The sequence below is a fragment of the Oryctolagus cuniculus genome, chromosome 17 (genome assembly GCF_051225735.1).
Source record: "Oryctolagus cuniculus isolate XC-2025 breed Fujian yellow rabbit chromosome 17, ASM5122573v1, whole genome shotgun sequence".
NCBI lineage: Eukaryota > Metazoa > Chordata > Mammalia > Lagomorpha > Leporidae > Oryctolagus > Oryctolagus cuniculus.
The window spans coordinates 67,925,631-67,942,507 of record NC_142883.1 but is presented as its reverse complement, the minus strand read 5'-3'; the positions used below and the strand labels follow the sequence as shown (position 1 = coordinate 67,942,507).

Here is a 16,877-nt window from a genome sequence, read left to right as displayed (position 1 = left end):
TGATGACCTGTTCTTTTTACTGGGATCTCACTCGCAGAGATCTTTCATGTAGGTTTTAGGGTTTTTTTTTTTTTTTTTTTTTTTGGCCAGAGTGTTTTGGCTTTCCATGCCTGTAATACTCTCATGGCCTTTTCAGCCAGATTCGAGGGCCTTAAGGACTGATTCTGAGGCCAGAGTGCTGTTTAGGACATCTGCCATTCTGTGAGTCTGCTGTGTATCAAGCTTTCCATGTTGGATCGTTCTCTCCCTTTTTTGTTCTATCAGCTAGTATTTGCAGACACTAGTCTTGTTTATGTGCTCCCTTTGGCTCTTAGTCCTATCATCATGATCAATTGTGAATAGAAAATGATCACCGGAACTAGTGAGATGGCATTGGTACATGCCAGCTTGATGGGATTGAATTGGAATCCCCTGGTATGTTTCTAACTCTACCGTTTGAGGCAAGTCAGCTTGAGCATGTCCCAAATTGCACATCTCTTCCCTCTCTTACTCCCACTCTTATATTTACAATGTTCCAATTTGAATTCCTTTTCAGATGGTAGATATTCAGATTCTTCATGGACTCAAATTCTATACCCGTCCTTCATTAAACTTTATAAATAGTGCTCACTTATTTGTCAAATAGTGAGAAAATGTTACCATTGGGCATGTGATGAATGTCACTCACCCAGGGAGAACAGGCTGCTGTAGGTCTCCAGCATCACATCCCTGTACAGGATTTTCTGAGCTTGGTTCATGTTCTGCCATTCCTCCCAGGTAAAGTACACAGCGAGGTCTTCAAATGCTATCATCACCTGTGATAGAACACTCTTTGTCAACATGTCAACTCTGTCATATTACAAACAATGGCAGTTGCATATCTTCTACATGGGTATGGAAGAAGAAGGAAGGATGCTATTTCATTTCAGATTTGTTGAGCATTTGGACAGCCACACAGAAGCATTCAACAGGGGGTCAAACCTATGGTATAAAGGCTGGGAAAAATTCCCAAGCTGGAGGGAAACAGGGGTTTCAGCTCAAAAGGCCAGACTATGTCAATGGCCATTGCAAAGTAGGTTGAAAGGGGGACAACATTCACTCTGGAATGAGCAATGTTCAGAAGAATGTAGAAGTATTCAGGGAATAAGACAAGAAACCATCAGGAAGCTATGAAGGGATTGAACAGAGAAGAATTTCCAGGAAAACACCATGCACAGTCAATGCAATTATGGCAGAGAAAAAAATGTTTTTAAAGAGACAGTAAGCATTTAACTTAGTGTTTATGATGCTAGCTCAGACACTCTATCTCTATGTCAAATTTCCAAAGTTGGATTTCAGTGCCAGCTCCAGTTTCCAGCTCTCAGCTAATGCAGAACAGGGGAAGGAATGTTGATGCCAACCAAGAGGAAGGCCTAGATTCCTTTCTTGACTCTTGGCTTCAGTTGTGCCCCACCCCTGCTTGATATGATTATTTAGGCAGTGAGTGGGTGCATGGGAGTTTCTAGCTTTCTCTCACTCCATCAACTTCTTTCTCTATCAAGCTCATAAATATTTTTAAATAAGGGAAGAGATTCAAGAAAAAATAGAAAGTAGCTTTTTCTTTTCCTGTAATTATTCTACTCATAAACATTTAAAGAACTGAAATAACATTATCACAAATTAAAGTAAAATCAATGGAATTATTTACCCAAGAACAGACCTTGAGAAATTCTGCAGTATAATCTGCATTTGTGACTGAGGGAAATGCAGAGAGATTTGTTTGAGAACCTGCAGTAGGCACCAGCATTGTGGTGCAGCAGGAAAGCCTGCACCCTCCACCTGCAATCCATGTGGACAGACAATTTGAGTCCTTGGTGCTCCACTTCCAAGGTTATGGGAGACCCAGATAGAGTTCCAGGCTTTAACCTGGCTTTAACCTGGCCAACGACTGTGGTCATTTTGTGAATGAACCAGTAGATGGAAGGTATCACTTTCTCACTACCCATCCCACCTTATCTCTATTTGCCTTTCAAATAAATAAATAAATATTTGGGCCACTGCTGTGGTGCAGCAAGTTAACACCCTGGCCTGAAATGCTGGCATCTCATATGGGCGCTGTTTCTAGACCCAGGTGCTCCACTTCTAATCAGGCTCTGTGCTATGCCTTGGAAAGCAGATCTGGCCCAACACCTTGGGCCCTTGAACCCACATGGGAGACCCAGAAAAAGCTCCTGGCTCCTGGCTCAGATCAGCACAGCTCTGGGCATTGTGGCCAACCAGGGAGTGAACCAGCGGATGAAGATCTCCTCTCTCTCTCTCTCTCTGCCTCTCTTTCTGTGTAACTCTGACTTTCAAATAAATAAATTGTTAAATAAAATCTTAAAATATAAAAGAACCTGCAATAGATTTTTTTTCCTCACACAGCCCTTATGCTATCTCTGCATCAAATTCAGTTCCCCAAATTATTAAGGACTGCATTATTCTAACAATTAAAAAAATAAATGGAACTGATTTGTGTTTTAGCACTAGCTAAGTCTTACCATTGCAGAATGCTCAGTGTTTATTTCCAGGGTGGTACTGAAACACTGCCAGTACATCACCTATATAACAATAAAGACTGTATTGGACATCATGACTCCCAATTTAGAACATTATCCTTGAAGCCTCATTTGAAAATATAACAAATATGTATTTTGCTATGGCAACAGAAAGATGATACCAAAGTGCCTTATCTTAGATTACTGCAATGCTTGATAGTCATGACAAATTCATTCACCTTGTTTTTATATATTCCCTGAGAATAAAATTTATCTTTATTTTTCCATTTTCATTCATAAATTATTATAAATCTAAAAAGAAAACTGACAGAAACCTGAGAATAATTAAAAAAAAAACACTTACAGGAGTCTGTGCTATTGCACAGTGGGTTAAAGCCCCAGTCCTCAGAGCCAGCATCCCATATGAGTGGCAGTTTGAGTCCTGGCTTCTCCACCTCAAATCCTGCTCCTGCTAATATAACTGGGAAGGTACTGGAGGATGACTCAAGTGCATGGACCCATGCATCTATGTGAGAGACACAGGAGGATCCTGCTTCTTGTCTGTGGATTGGCTCAGCTCTGACCATTGTGGCCTTTGGGGGAATGAACCAGCACATGGAAGACTCTCTTTCTATCTCTCGCTCTCTTTTTTAGCACTCTCGGTGACTCTGTCTTTCAAATGTATAAAATAAATATGTTTTAAAAAGTACACAATTAGCAGGTGATGTATTAATTTTCTTTGAAATATCTGGATCATACCTGGAAGAAAACATGAATGCAAGTATTTAAAAGAAAATTTCTTGGCTTTCCTCCTACATTGCACTGTAGAAAAAGGAGTGATAGAATGAATAAAGAATCATGAATACATAAATAGAGAAAATGTCAACTTCACCATGGAGGAGTAAGCGTTTAAACATGGAAATATATAGGCAAGTGCTCCCAACTCTACTAAGTGGCAGAGATTAACCAGAAGTTATCCTTGGTTAAATGAAAGCATTGCCAAAATTTTATTAAATGATAATGTAACAATAAAAAACAGTAAAACATTGTAATTATTGAAATAAATTATGTTCAGTAAAATTTACACTAATGAAAGTTATTTTGGGGACTGGCACTGTGGCTTAGCAGGTAAAGCTGCTGCCTGTATCCCATATGGGTGTCGGTTCAAATACCAGATGCTATACTTCAATCCAGCTCTCTGCTAAGGCCTGGGAAAGCAATAGAAGATGGCCCAAGTCTTTGGGCCTCTGCACCCGTGTCAGAGACCTGGAAGAAGCTCCTGGCTCCTGGCTTGGATTGGCATAACTCTGGCCATTTTGGCCAGTTGGAGAGTAAATCAGCAAATGGAAGACAACTCTCTCTGCAAATGGGATTGTCACAGAGTATCCAAACTTCCACATTTTTGTAAATTAGGTCTTGTATAAAGTTCTGTAACCTTGAAAGAGTAGTGCAAGGCAGGCTACACAATGCAGGAAAACAGACATTTTACTATAAGAAGACATACAATGAAACCCCAAAAATGCAACTGCCACATAGTGTAAGTCAGCCTGCACACACCTCACAAGGATTTCTCAGGAAATGCAGGGACATTTCACTAGCAGTGTTAATGTACTCATCTTACAGACAGCTAAACAGTGACAGAGGTGCAATCAACATTCACCCACACACATTTCATCCAAATGGCCTGAACATCCAGCTCCATCCCACTGCCATCTTAGATGAAACAGACTTTACTTTTTTTTTTAATCTTCTTTATTTGACAGGTAGAATTACAGACAGTGAGAGAGAGGCAGAGAGAAAGGTCTTCCTTCTGTTGGTTCACACTCAAAGTGGTCAGAACGGACAGAGCTGTGCTGATCTGAAGCCAGGAGCCAGGTGATTCTTCCTGGGCTCCCACGTGGGTACAGGGGCCCAAGCACCTGGGCCATTGTCTCCTGCTTTCCCAGGCCACAACAGAGAGCTGGATGTGAAAAGGAGCAGCCGGGACTAGAACTGGCACCCATATGGGATGCCGGCACTGTAGACAGAGGATTAAGCTAGTGCACCACAGCACCGGCCCCGGATGAAACAGACTCTACAGAACTTTTGGAGCTGCCTTCTGTACACCTGGAGACACATTGGTCTTCTTTCAGTGCACCAATTTTTGACAAAAATATCTTTAAAGTCTCAACCTTATTCACCCTTTCTCCAGCTCCAGAACTGAGGATGTGGCATTGGTGTCCCTTCCTGGGCCAGCCAAGATCTGCAGGGTGCGCCTGAATGACATAACTTAACACCTCAGATCTATGACTGTCACCTATGCCACCAAGAGACAGACACCTGTCCTGCTCTCCAAGGTTCCTTTCACCCTCACACTAACATCCACAGACACAGAAACCAACCACACAGCTCGAGCATATGAGGAAAACCCCAGGGTCAGGAATTCTGTGAAGATGGTGGGAGTGGTTGGAATGGCACATGCTGAGAAGGAGGCCAGAGGAGATTTCCCATGGTCCTGACCTGCTGCCATCATGGGCAGATGAGGCTAGATTCCCAGATACCAATGCACGTCTCCATTAGGAAGCAATGAAGATGATCCATGTATCGGCTGGAAAATCAGCCTCCTGGGACATGGAGGGGATACATCAGAACTTGTCTAACCACATGGGATACCCACATAATAATCAAGTCCTCATTAATGTTTGACATATATACAACTGAAAGAAACATAGTATAAGTGGAGAAATTCAAATGTGGAAAGAATTCTTGGGAATTGTATTTAAATTTATCATTATTTTTAAATCTCATAATTAAAATATGGTTCTAAAAACCTCTCATATTTCTTCTTTTTTTAAATTTTATCTCTTTGAAAGATAGAGTTACAGAGAGAGGTAGAGCAAGAGAGAGATCTTCCATCTGCTAGTTCATTCTCCAAATGGCCACAACAAACAGAGCTGAGCTGATCCAAAGCCTGGATCCAGGAGTTTATTGTGGGTCTCCCATGCAGCTGCAGGGGCCCATGGACTTCAGCCTACTTCTACTGCTTTCCCAGGCCATAGCAGAGAGTTGGATCAAAAGTAGAGCAGCTATCAGTCAAATTGGTTTCATATGGGATGTCAGAACTGCAGGCCAGGGCTTTAACCTGCTGCACCAAAGCACTGGCCTCCCTAATTATCATATACTCTCACAGATACTCAGGAAAAGACTTCTAGGACTCTTTTTAACTTAAAATATTCAATGATACCAATCTTCCTGAACAACCCATTTTTAATCTTGTAAAATGATGCTTGATCTTACCTACTAAAACAATTTTTCACCCATCAATGCATCATATTTCATAGTAAGGAAAATTATTTGAATACATTTAGTGGATTATTATGGCTGGAAATTGGGCTGAGTGCCTTCTAAAACCTTCATGAATACTTGGAATTGCACTTCTTGGTAAAAATTCTTTACCAAAAAGATCCTGAAATTAATCTATTAATCACTCCATTTAGTTAAGTTCTTAACAAAACTTTATTTTTTGAGATTGCACTTAATTTGTGGTTTCCCCCATGAATTAGGAAGAGAGCCAGATATACAGGTGCATGGACCTCCTGCTTCCACTCCTTTTCCTATATATATTAGAATGGACAGGAAATTATGTTCAAGCGCTTGAGGATTTGAATGGTAGTGTCTTTGGGCACTGAATCTTGACCCACAGGTATTGGTCAAAATTTTATTTTATTTTTATTTATTTATTTATTTTGACAGGCAGAGTGGGCAGTGTCTGTGTGAGAGAGAGAGACAGAGAGAGAAAGGTCTTCCTTTACTGTTGGTTCACCCTCCAATGTACGCTGCAGCTGGCACGCTGCATCCAGCGCACCGCGCTGATCTGAAGCCAGGAGCCAGGTGCTTCTCCTGGTTTCCAATGTCGGTGCAGGTACCAAGGATTTGGGCCATCCTCCACTCCGCTCCCAGGCCACAGCAAAGAGCTGGAATGGAACAGGAGCAACCAGGACAGAATCTGGTGCCCAGACTGGGACTAGAACCTGGGGTGCCAGTGATGCAGGCAGAGGATTAGCCTAGTGAGCTGTGGCACATGCCAAATTATTTTTTTTAAACATATTTTTCTGGCCAGCACCATGGTTCACTAGACTAATCCTCTGCCTGTGACAATCGCACCATGGGTTCTAGTCCTGGTTGCTCCTCTTCCAGTTCAGCTCTCAGCTATAGCCTGGAAAGGCAGCAGAGGGTGGCCCAAGTGCTTAGGCCCTGCACCCGCATGGGAGAACAGGAGGAAGCACCAGCTCCTGGCTTCAGATTAGCTCAGTGTGCCAGCCATAGCAGCCATTTGGGGGTGAACCAATGGAAGGAAGGCCTTTCTCTCTGTCTCTGTCTAACTCTGTCAAATAAAAAAAAAGAGACTGAGAAAGGTCTTCCTTCCATTGGTTCACCCCCTAAATGGCTGCTATGGCTGGTGCTATGCCGATCTGAAGCCAAGAGCCAGGTGCTTCCTCCTCGTCTCTGATCCGGGTGCAGGGGCCCAAGAACTTGGGCCACCCTCTGCTGCCTTCCCAGTCCACAGCTGAGAGCTGGACTGGAAGAGGAGCAACCAGGACTAGAACCTGGCACCCATATGGGATGCTGGTTCCGCAAATGGAGGATTAACCAAGTAAGCCACGGCACCGGCCACAATATTTCTATATATAATGTCTGAATTGTGCAGTTCAAATTCCTGTGTGATATCTGGGCTGGTAATTACCTTTCAGTGACTTTATTCTGCAAATCGAGGGAGGTCAGTGTTCTTTATTTTTAATTTTTAAAAATTTGCAGTATTTATGTATTCATCTGAGAGGAAGAAGCAGAGACAGTGATGCCTTCATTCTACTGGTTCACTCCCAATTGGCCACCATGGCCAGAGCTGGGCTTTACCTGTGTCGCTCCCCGTCTTCGTGGAGGAACGACACAGGACCCTGAGCTGTTCTTTCGTCTGCTCGGCCCTCCCTGGGTTTGCTGCTGGTTCTTCCCAGGTTGGCTGCCGTCCATTCCACCTCCGTGGAAGGGCGGATCCCCCTGGCCACTTTCCCCACTTCCGCAGGGGAGCGGCACACCGCCGGCCGGCTCTCTCGGGGGCTGCACAGGTGTTCCTCTTAAATGTTCCCCTTAGATGTTCCTGGAGCATGTTGTCTCTCTCCTCCTTTATAGTCCTCTTCACCAATCCCAACTCTGCTACCCACACACCGAGTACGCTGCTCTCCTCCCATCAGGAGCAGGTCCTACAGTTTATTGGTTGAACTGGAGACAGCTGTGTAGAAGCTGTTTCTCCCTTCTCAACGCCATATTGTGGGAGAGCAGATGCATAGAATAAGTCTTAATTCCAATAACTTAGTCTAGTCCGAGTTGCTCCCCACAACCTGCTATATCACAGCAGCAATCTCAGTAAAGCTTTTTAAAAATCTAAAGAAGGAAAATGTAAAATGCATAAATTATAGTCGTCTGCATGTATACATTTCTGAAAAGTACATAATTTGATCCTATTGAAAACCTAAAATTTGGGGCGGAGCCAAGATGGCGGAATAGTGAGGGCGTGCACCAATAGTCTGGGAAATTTTAGTTTAATAAAAGTGGAGTTACGGTAGCCTCAGAAAAAGGATCAGGAAAAAATTGCAGTGGAAACTCTTCCGGATCTAGTGGCTGTGACTCGGAGGACCTACTGGGAGAGCAAGGTCACCCACCGCGCAGAAGCCGAGCCATGGGAACCGCATGGTCTGCGTGCCAGTGCAGAAGGGGAGTGGGTGTCACACAGACACCAGTGGGGAGAGCAGGGATGCCCAGGGCTCCGAGTCCACACATCGGCGCTGGAAGGGGAGGTGAGCTCAGTAACTGGAGACATTGGTGGGGAAACGGTGGACAGAATCTAGAGGGAAGCAGGATTTGAGGCAGAAAAGTTCACCAGACTGACTACAGGAGAGAAGGAAAAAAAAAAAAGAGTGTGGGTACTGGTACAAACAAGTTTCTCTCTCTGCCAAACTTGCAAAGGCGAGCAAGAGACAAAGAGCAGGCCCCACTCGGGATATACATAACAAAAGGGGAGAGCTAAGGCTACAATTCAGTAGCCTAGGCAACCCAGTGGGAGTCCACAGGAGAAACTAAACCGGCACAGACTCTTTAGGTAGAAGTCAGAGATTGGAAGCTAAATACCATCAATTCTGCTCAGCCGTGTGGTATTACTTACCTCCTGAATCAAAAATAAAATAAAATAAATAATTAATAAATAAATAGAGAGATTTACCATGCATAACCTGAGGGTGTCACCTTTGCACACCCGTAACCCGGAAGAACCAAACAGAGCTCTCAGGCCACACACATCTCAAGCCTCCAAGGCTCCTCAAAAAGCAGGCAGTCCACTTAACACAGACATAGTATTAAAAAAAAAAAAAACTCACAGTCAGCGAGGAAGAATTAACTATGCCAAGCAACAAACACAAAAATCAAGGGAACAAGATCAACGATGATACTATGATACTTCCAAATAAACAAAACACCCCAAGCCAAGATTATGAAGATGATGAGATAGAAGAAATGCAAGATATGGATTTCAAAAAATTTATGATAAGAACATTTAGAAGTTTTCAAAAGCAAATCCTTGAACTACAGAAATCCTTATTGGACAGGATTGAAAATCTCTCTTGTGAAAATGAAATTTTAAGGAAGAATCAAAATGAAATGCAGAAAGTAGTAGAACAGGAAAGTGTGATAGTGAAGAGAAATCAAAATGAAATGAAGAGCTCAATACATCAAATGACAAACACATTAGAAAGTCTAAAAAACAGAGTCAGTGAAACAGAAGAGAGAATATCAGACTTCGAAGACAGAGCACAGGATAACATACAGTCAAACCAAAGAAAACAAGAGGAAATTAGAAATCTAAAAAATATTGTTGGGAATCTACAGGATACTATTTAAAAAACCAACATTCGAGTTCTAGGAGAAAGAGAAAGGATTAGAAGGCCTTTTTAGTGATATACTAGCAGAGAACTTTCCAGGTTTGGAGAAGGACAGAGACATCCTAGTGCAGGAAGCTCATAGAACCCCCAGTAAACATGACCAAAAGAGATCCTCACCACGACACATTGTAATTAAACTCACCACAGTGAAACATAAAGAAAAGATCCTAAAATGTGCAAGAGAGAAATATCAGATTACTCTCAGAGGATCTCCAATTAGACTCACAGCAGACTTCTCATCAGAAACACTACAGGCTAGGAGGGAATGGCGAGACATAGCACAGGTGCTAAGAGAGAAAAACTGCCAGCCCAGAATATTATATCCTGCTAAGCTCTCATCTGTGAATGAAGGTTAAAGACCTTTCATAGCAAACAGAAATTGAAAGACTGGCACCACTCGTCCGACCCTGCAAAAGATACTTAAAGATGTGTTACACTCAGAAACACAGAAACACGGCCATCAATATGAGAGAAGGTAAAGAAAGAAAACCTACCAGTAAAAGAGCATGGGAAGCTCAAAGCATATACTAGAAAATATCTCTGGGACAGGGCAAAGTCACTATGTATCAATAGTCACATTAAACGTTAATGGACTTAACTCTTCAGTTAAAATACAAAGATTGGCTGATTGGCCTAAGGAACAACACCCAACTATTTGTTGCCTACAAGAAACACATCTCTCTAACAAAGAGGCATGCAGACTGAAAGTGAAAGGTTGGAAAAAGATATTCCATGCCAACAGAAACCAAAAAAAAGCAGGTGTAGCCATCTTAATATTAGACAAAATAAACTTTACTACAAAAACTGTTAAGAGAGACAAAGAAGGACACTATCTAATGATTAAGGGTTCAATTCAACAGGAAGATGTAACTATTATAAATGTATATGCACCTAATTACAGGGCACCGGTCTATTTAAAAGATATGTTAAGGGACTTAAAGGGAGACTTAGATTCCAATACAATAATAGTACTGGGGGACTTCAATACTCCACTCTCAGAAATAGATGGATCATCTGGACAGAAGATCAACAAGGATACAGTAGATTTAAAGGACACTATAGCCCAAATGGATCTAACAGATATCTACAGAACTTTCAATCCTACATCTAAAGACTTTACATTCTTCTCAGCAGTGCATGGAACCTTCTCTAGGATTGATCACATACTAGGCCATAAAGCAATTCTCAGCAAATTTAAAAGAATTAGAATCATACCATGCAGCTTCTCAGACCACAGCAGAATGAAGCTGGAAATTAGCAACTCAGGAAACCCTAGAAAGTATGCAAACACATGGAGATTGAACAACATGCTCCAGAATGAACACTGGGTCATTCAAGAAATCAAAAGAGAAATCAAAAACTTTCTGGAAGTAAATGAGGATCACAACACAACATATCAAAACTTATGGGATTCAGCAAAAGCAGTATTGAGAGGCAAGTTTATAGCAATAGGTGCCTATATCAAGAAATTGGAAAGGTACCAAATAAATGAGCTTTCAGGGCATCGCAAGGATCTAGAAAATCTGCAGCAAACAAAACCCAAATCTAGTAGGAGAAGAGAAATAATTAAAATCAGAGAAGAAATTAACGAGATTGAATCCAAAAAAAAATTACAAAAAATCAGCCAGGCAAAGAGCTGGTTTTTTGAAAAAATAAACAAAATTGACACCCCATTGGCCCAACTAACTAAAAAAAGAAAAGACCCAAATCAATAAAATCAAAGATGAAAAAGGAAATGTAACAACAGACACCACAGAAATAAAAAGAATCATCAGAAATTACTACAAGGACTTGTATGCCAGCAAACAGGAAAATCTATCAGAAATGGATAGATTCCTGGACACATGCAACCTACCTAAATTGAACCAGGAAGACATAGAAAACCTAAATAGACCCATAACTGAAACAGAAATTGAAAGAGTAATAAAGGCCCTCCCAACAAAGAAAAGCCCAGGACCAGATGGATTCACTGCTGAATTCTACCAGACATTTAAGGAAGAACTAATTCCATTTCTTCTCAAACTATTCAGAACAATCGAAAAGGATGGAATCCTCCCTAATTCTTTCCATGAAGCCAGCATCACCTTAATTCCTAGGCCAGAAAAAGATGCAGCATTGAAAGAGAATTATAGACCAATATCCCTGATGAACATAGATGCAAAAATCCTCAATAAAATTCTCGCCAATAGAATACAACAACACATCAGGAAAACCATCCACCCAGACTAAGTGGGATTTATCCCTATTATGCAGGGATGGTTCAACATTCGCAAATCAATCAATGTGATTCACCACATTAACGGAATGCAGAAGAAAAACCATATGATTATCTCAATAGATGCAGAGAAAGCATTTGATAAAATTCAACACCCTTTCACAATGAAAACTCTAAGCAAATTGGGTAAAGAAGGAACATTCCTCAATATAATCAAAGCAATTTATGAAAAACCCATGGCCAGCATCCTATTGAATGGGGAAAAGTTGGAAGCATTTCCACTGAGATCTGGCACCAGACACTATGAGAAATGGTGACTTGATCACAATAGCCCTGACTGTTAATGAACAACTTAATACATTGTCCCTCTTAGTATTTTTTTTTGTCTGTTCTACTTAATATGACTGGTTTAATTCTGTAATTAATACACAGTTATTCTTAACTGTTGAAATTTAACTGAAATGTGATCCCTGTCAGGAGACGAAGAGACAACCGACAGAATGGGAAAAATATTTGCAAACTATGCAATAGATAAAGGGTTAATAACCAGAATCTACAAAGAGATCAAGAAACTCCACAACATCAAAACAGACAACCCACTTAAGAGATGGGACAAGGACCTCAACAGACATTTTTCAAAAGAGGAAATCCAAATGGCCAACAGACACATGAAAAAATGTTCAAGATCACTAGCAATCAGGGAAATGCAAATCAAAACCACAATGAGGTTTCACCTCACCCCGGTTAGAATGGCTCACATACAGAAATCTACCAACAACAGATGCTGGCGAGGATGGGGGGAAAAAGGGACACTAACCCACTGTTGGTGGGAATGCAAACTGGTCAAGCCACTATGGAAGTCAGTCTGGAGATTCCTCAGAAACCTGAATATAACCCTACCGTTCGACCCAGCCATCCCACTCCTTGGAATTTACCCAAAAGAGTTTAAATTGACAAACAAAAAAGCAGTCTGCACCCTAATGTTTATCGCAGCACAATTCACAATAGCCAAGACCTGGAACCAACCTAAATGCCCATCAACGGTAGACTGGATAAAGAAATTATGGGATATGTACTCTTTAGAATACTATACCGCAGTAAGAAACAATGAAATCCAGTCATTTGCAACAAAATGGAGGAATCTGGAACACATCATGCTGAGTGAAGTAAGCCAGTCCCAAAGGGACAAATACCATATGTTCTCCCTGATCGGTGACAACTGACTGAACACCAAAAAGGAAACCTCCTGAAGTGAAATGGACACTATGAGAAACGGTGACTTGATCAGCATAGCCCTGACTGTTAATGAACAACTTAATACATTATCCCTCTTAGAATTTTTTTTTTGTCTGTTCTACTTAATATGACTGGTTTAATTCTGTAATTATCACACAGTTAGTCTTAAGTGTTGAAAATTAACTGAAATGTGATCCCTGTTAAACATAAGAGTGGGAATAAGAGAGGGAAGAGATGTATAATTTGGGACATGCTCAAGCTGACTTGCCCCAAATGGTAGAGTTAGAAACATACCAGGGGATTCCAATTCAATCCCATCAAGGTGGCATGTACCAATGCCATCTCACTAGTCCAAGTGATCAATTTCAGTTCACAATTGATCATAATGAAAGGACTAAGAGTCAAAGGGAGCACATAAACAAGTCTAGTACCTGCTAACACTAACCGATAGAATAAAGGGGAGAGTGATCCAACATGGGAAGTGAGATACTCAGCAGACTCATAGAATGGCAGATGTCCTAAATAGCACTCTGGCCTCAGAATCAGCCCTAAAGGCATTCGGATCTGGCTGAAAAGCCCATGAGAGTATTTCAGGCATGGAAAGCCAAGACACTCTGGCAAAAAGATCTCTGTGAGTGAGATCCCAGTGGAAAGAACAGGTCTTCAAAGAAGGAGGTACCTTCCTCTGAAGGGAGGAGAGAACCTCCACTTTGACTATGACCTTGTCTAAACAAGATAAGAGTCAGAGAACTCAAGGGGCTTCCATAGCCTTGGAAACTCATGACTGGTGCATAGGGAGATTACTGATGCCATAGACAGGAGTGTCAATTGGTAAAGTCAACAACAGGAGTCACTGTGCACTTATTCCTCATGTAGGATTTCTGTCCTTGATGTGCTGTACATTGAGATTTAATTCTATAACGAGTACTCAAACAGTATATTTCTTTTTTTTTTTTTTTTTTTTTTTTTTTTTGACAGGCAGAGTGGACAGTGAGAGAGAGAGACAGAGAGAGAAAGGTCTTCCTTTGCCGTTGGTTCACCCTCCAATGGCCGCCGCTGCAGCCGGCGCACCGCGCTGATCCTGGCAGGAGCCAGGAGCCAGGTGCTTTTCCTGGTCTCCCATGGGGTGCAGGGCCCAAGCACCTGGGCCATCCTCCACTGCACTCCCTGGCCATAGCAGAGAGCTGGCCTGGAAGAGGGGCAACCGGGACAGAATCCGGCGCCCCAACCGGGACTAGAACCCGGTGTGCCGGCGCCGCAAGGTGGAGGATTAGCCTATTGAGCCACGGCGCCGGCCTTCAAACAGTATATTTCATTTTGTGTTTCTATGCGGGTGCAAACTGTTGAAATCTTTACTTAATGTATACTAAACTGATCTTCTGTAAAAAAAAAAAAAAAGAAAAGAAAAAAAGAAATTATCAATTCCCAACTTGACTCTCACTGGGATTAAACATGACAATAGGTCTGATCTGATTTCATCATCATTTAAAAAAAATCATCAATTATTTTTCACTTTATGTTTCTGTGTGGGAGCAAACTGTTGAAATCCTTACTTAATGTATATAAGCTGATCTTCTGTATATTAAGATGATCGAAAATGAATCTTGATGTGAATGGAAGGGGAGAGGGAGTGGGAAAGGGGAGGGTTGTGGGTGGGAGGGACGGTATGGGGGGGAAGCCATTGTAATCCATGAGTCGTACTTTGGAAATTTATATTCATTAAATAAAAGTTAAAAAAAAAGCCCATGAGAGTATTTCAGGCATGGAAAGCCAAGACACTCTGGCAAAAAAAAAAAAAAAAAAAAAAAAAAAAAAAAAAAAAGCAAGAAAGAAAGAGAGAGAGAGAGAAAGACACCTAAATGAAAGATCTCTGTGAGTGAGAGCCCAGTGGAAAGAACAGGTCTTCAAAGAAGGAGGTACCTTTCTCTGAAGGGAGGAGAGAACTTCCACTTTGACTCTGACCTTATCTAAATAAGATAAAAGTCAGAGAACTCAAAAGGCTTCCATGGCCTTGGAAACTCATGACTGGAGCATAGGGAGATTACTGATGCCATAGACAGGAGTGTCAATTTATAAAATCAACAACAGGAGTCACTGTGCACTTACTCCTCATGTAGGATTTCTGTCCTTAATGTGCTGTACATTGAGATTTAATGCTATAACGAGTACTCAAACAGTATTTTTCACTTTGTGTTTCTATGTGGGTGCAAACTGTTGAAATCTTTACTTAATGAATACTAAACTGATCTTCTGTATATAAAGAAAATTGAAAATGAATCTTGATATGAATGGAAGGGGAGAGAGAGTGGGAAAGGGGAGGGTTGCAGGTGGGAGGGAAGTCACTGGGTGGGGGGAGCCAATGTAGTCCATTAGCTGTACTTTGGAAATCTATATTCATTAAATAAAAGTTAAATAAAAAAGTAGACTGGATAAGGAAAGTACGGGATATGTACTCTATAGAATACTATACAGCAGTCAAATACAGTGAAACCTGATCATTTACAACAAAATGTAGGCATCTGGAACACATCATGCTGAGTGAAATAAGGCAGTCCCAAAGGGACAAATATCATATATTCTCCTTAATTGGTGACAACTGAGCACTAAAAAGGAAACCTGTTGAAGTGAAATGGACACTGTGAGAAATGGTGACTTTATCAACCCTTGCCCTGACTGTTGATGAAAAACTTAATACTTTATCCCTTTTAGTATTTTTTTTCTTCTACTTAATACTATTGGTTGAATACTGTAATCAATACACAGTCATTATTAAGTGCTGAAGCTTAACTGAAAAGTGATCCCTATTAAATATAAGAGTGGGAATAAGAGAGGGAAGAGATGTGCAATTTGGGACATGCTCAAGCTGACTTGCCCCAAATGGTAGAGTTGGAAACATACCAGGAGATTCCAATTCAATCCCATCAAGGTGGCATGTACCAATGCCATCTCACTAGTCCCAGTGATCAACTTCAGTTCACAACTGATCACAATGATAGGACTAAGAGTCAAAGGGATCACATGAACAAGTCTAGTGTCTCCTAATCCTAACTGATAGAATCAAAAAGGGAGAGAACGATCCAACATGGGAAGCAGGATACACAGCAGGCTCATAGAATGGCAGATGTCCCAAATAGCACTCTGGCCTCAGAATCAGCCCTTAAGGCATTCGGATCCAGCATTTATGAACAAAGTTTCATAGGTGTAATCAGTAGAGTGGCTCCAATAAGTCTTAACCAGGGACTTAACTAAATTTAACAAGGGCACTCAATAGGAATTTTAGAAGAATTCCAAAATATGTATCAGAAGAAAAAGAAATACTTTACTTGGTATATCTCATTTTAACTATACTATTGTCTATATTTCCAATTGTCAGATGTACTAAAAAAATCCCAGAAGCGGCAGAGTTAACATGATGAGGAATAAAATCAAGTTTTTAAGATACAACTTGGCTAGAGAAAATGAGAATTCACAGATCGAGATTAAAATAGCAAAGATGGCCCAATAAAAGGAAACTCAATGTCTTCATACACTAACATTTATTATCTCATATTTAATTAACAAAAAGGTGATTACTCCAGCTATTCCCCATTAGGCGTCCCAATTTTATCTGCTAAATCCAGTAAAAAAAATAGCACCTCACGATAGATTACTAAAATCATATTGCTGTATGTCATCCACCATGTCCATTGTACCTTATACCTAATGTTAACATATCTGTTGCATCTCAATAGATAAATGATGTGTCTTAACCAGGTATGGCAAATGTATTTTGTTCAAAGTTTTTCCAAAAGCCCCTCAGTCTCAGTTTGCCTTCACCTTGCAAAGACACTTCTGAGGTATACATGGGCACCTCATTGACATTGCCATCTAACAGAATTTTTGAGAAAAAAATTAATCATACCCACCACTTATCAGGAACACAAGCATGTATCACACAGATGACAAGCTCCATGAATGAGATGA

The 16,877-nt window shown here is 41.0% G+C and overlaps 1 protein-coding gene across 1 annotated transcript in view; it reads right to left on the bottom strand.

Moving 5' to 3' along the window:
• Nucleotides 1-16,877, bottom strand: part of LOC103346468 (uncharacterized) — a 54,523-nt gene that overhangs the window by 4,971 nt on the left and 32,675 nt on the right. The window contains exon 2 of the mRNA XM_070067812.2: nt 668-794. Coding sequence (XP_069923913.2) covers nt 668-791 — 124 coding nt within the window. The 5' untranslated portion in view covers nt 792-794. The remainder of the gene's footprint in view (nt 1-667; nt 795-16,877) is intronic.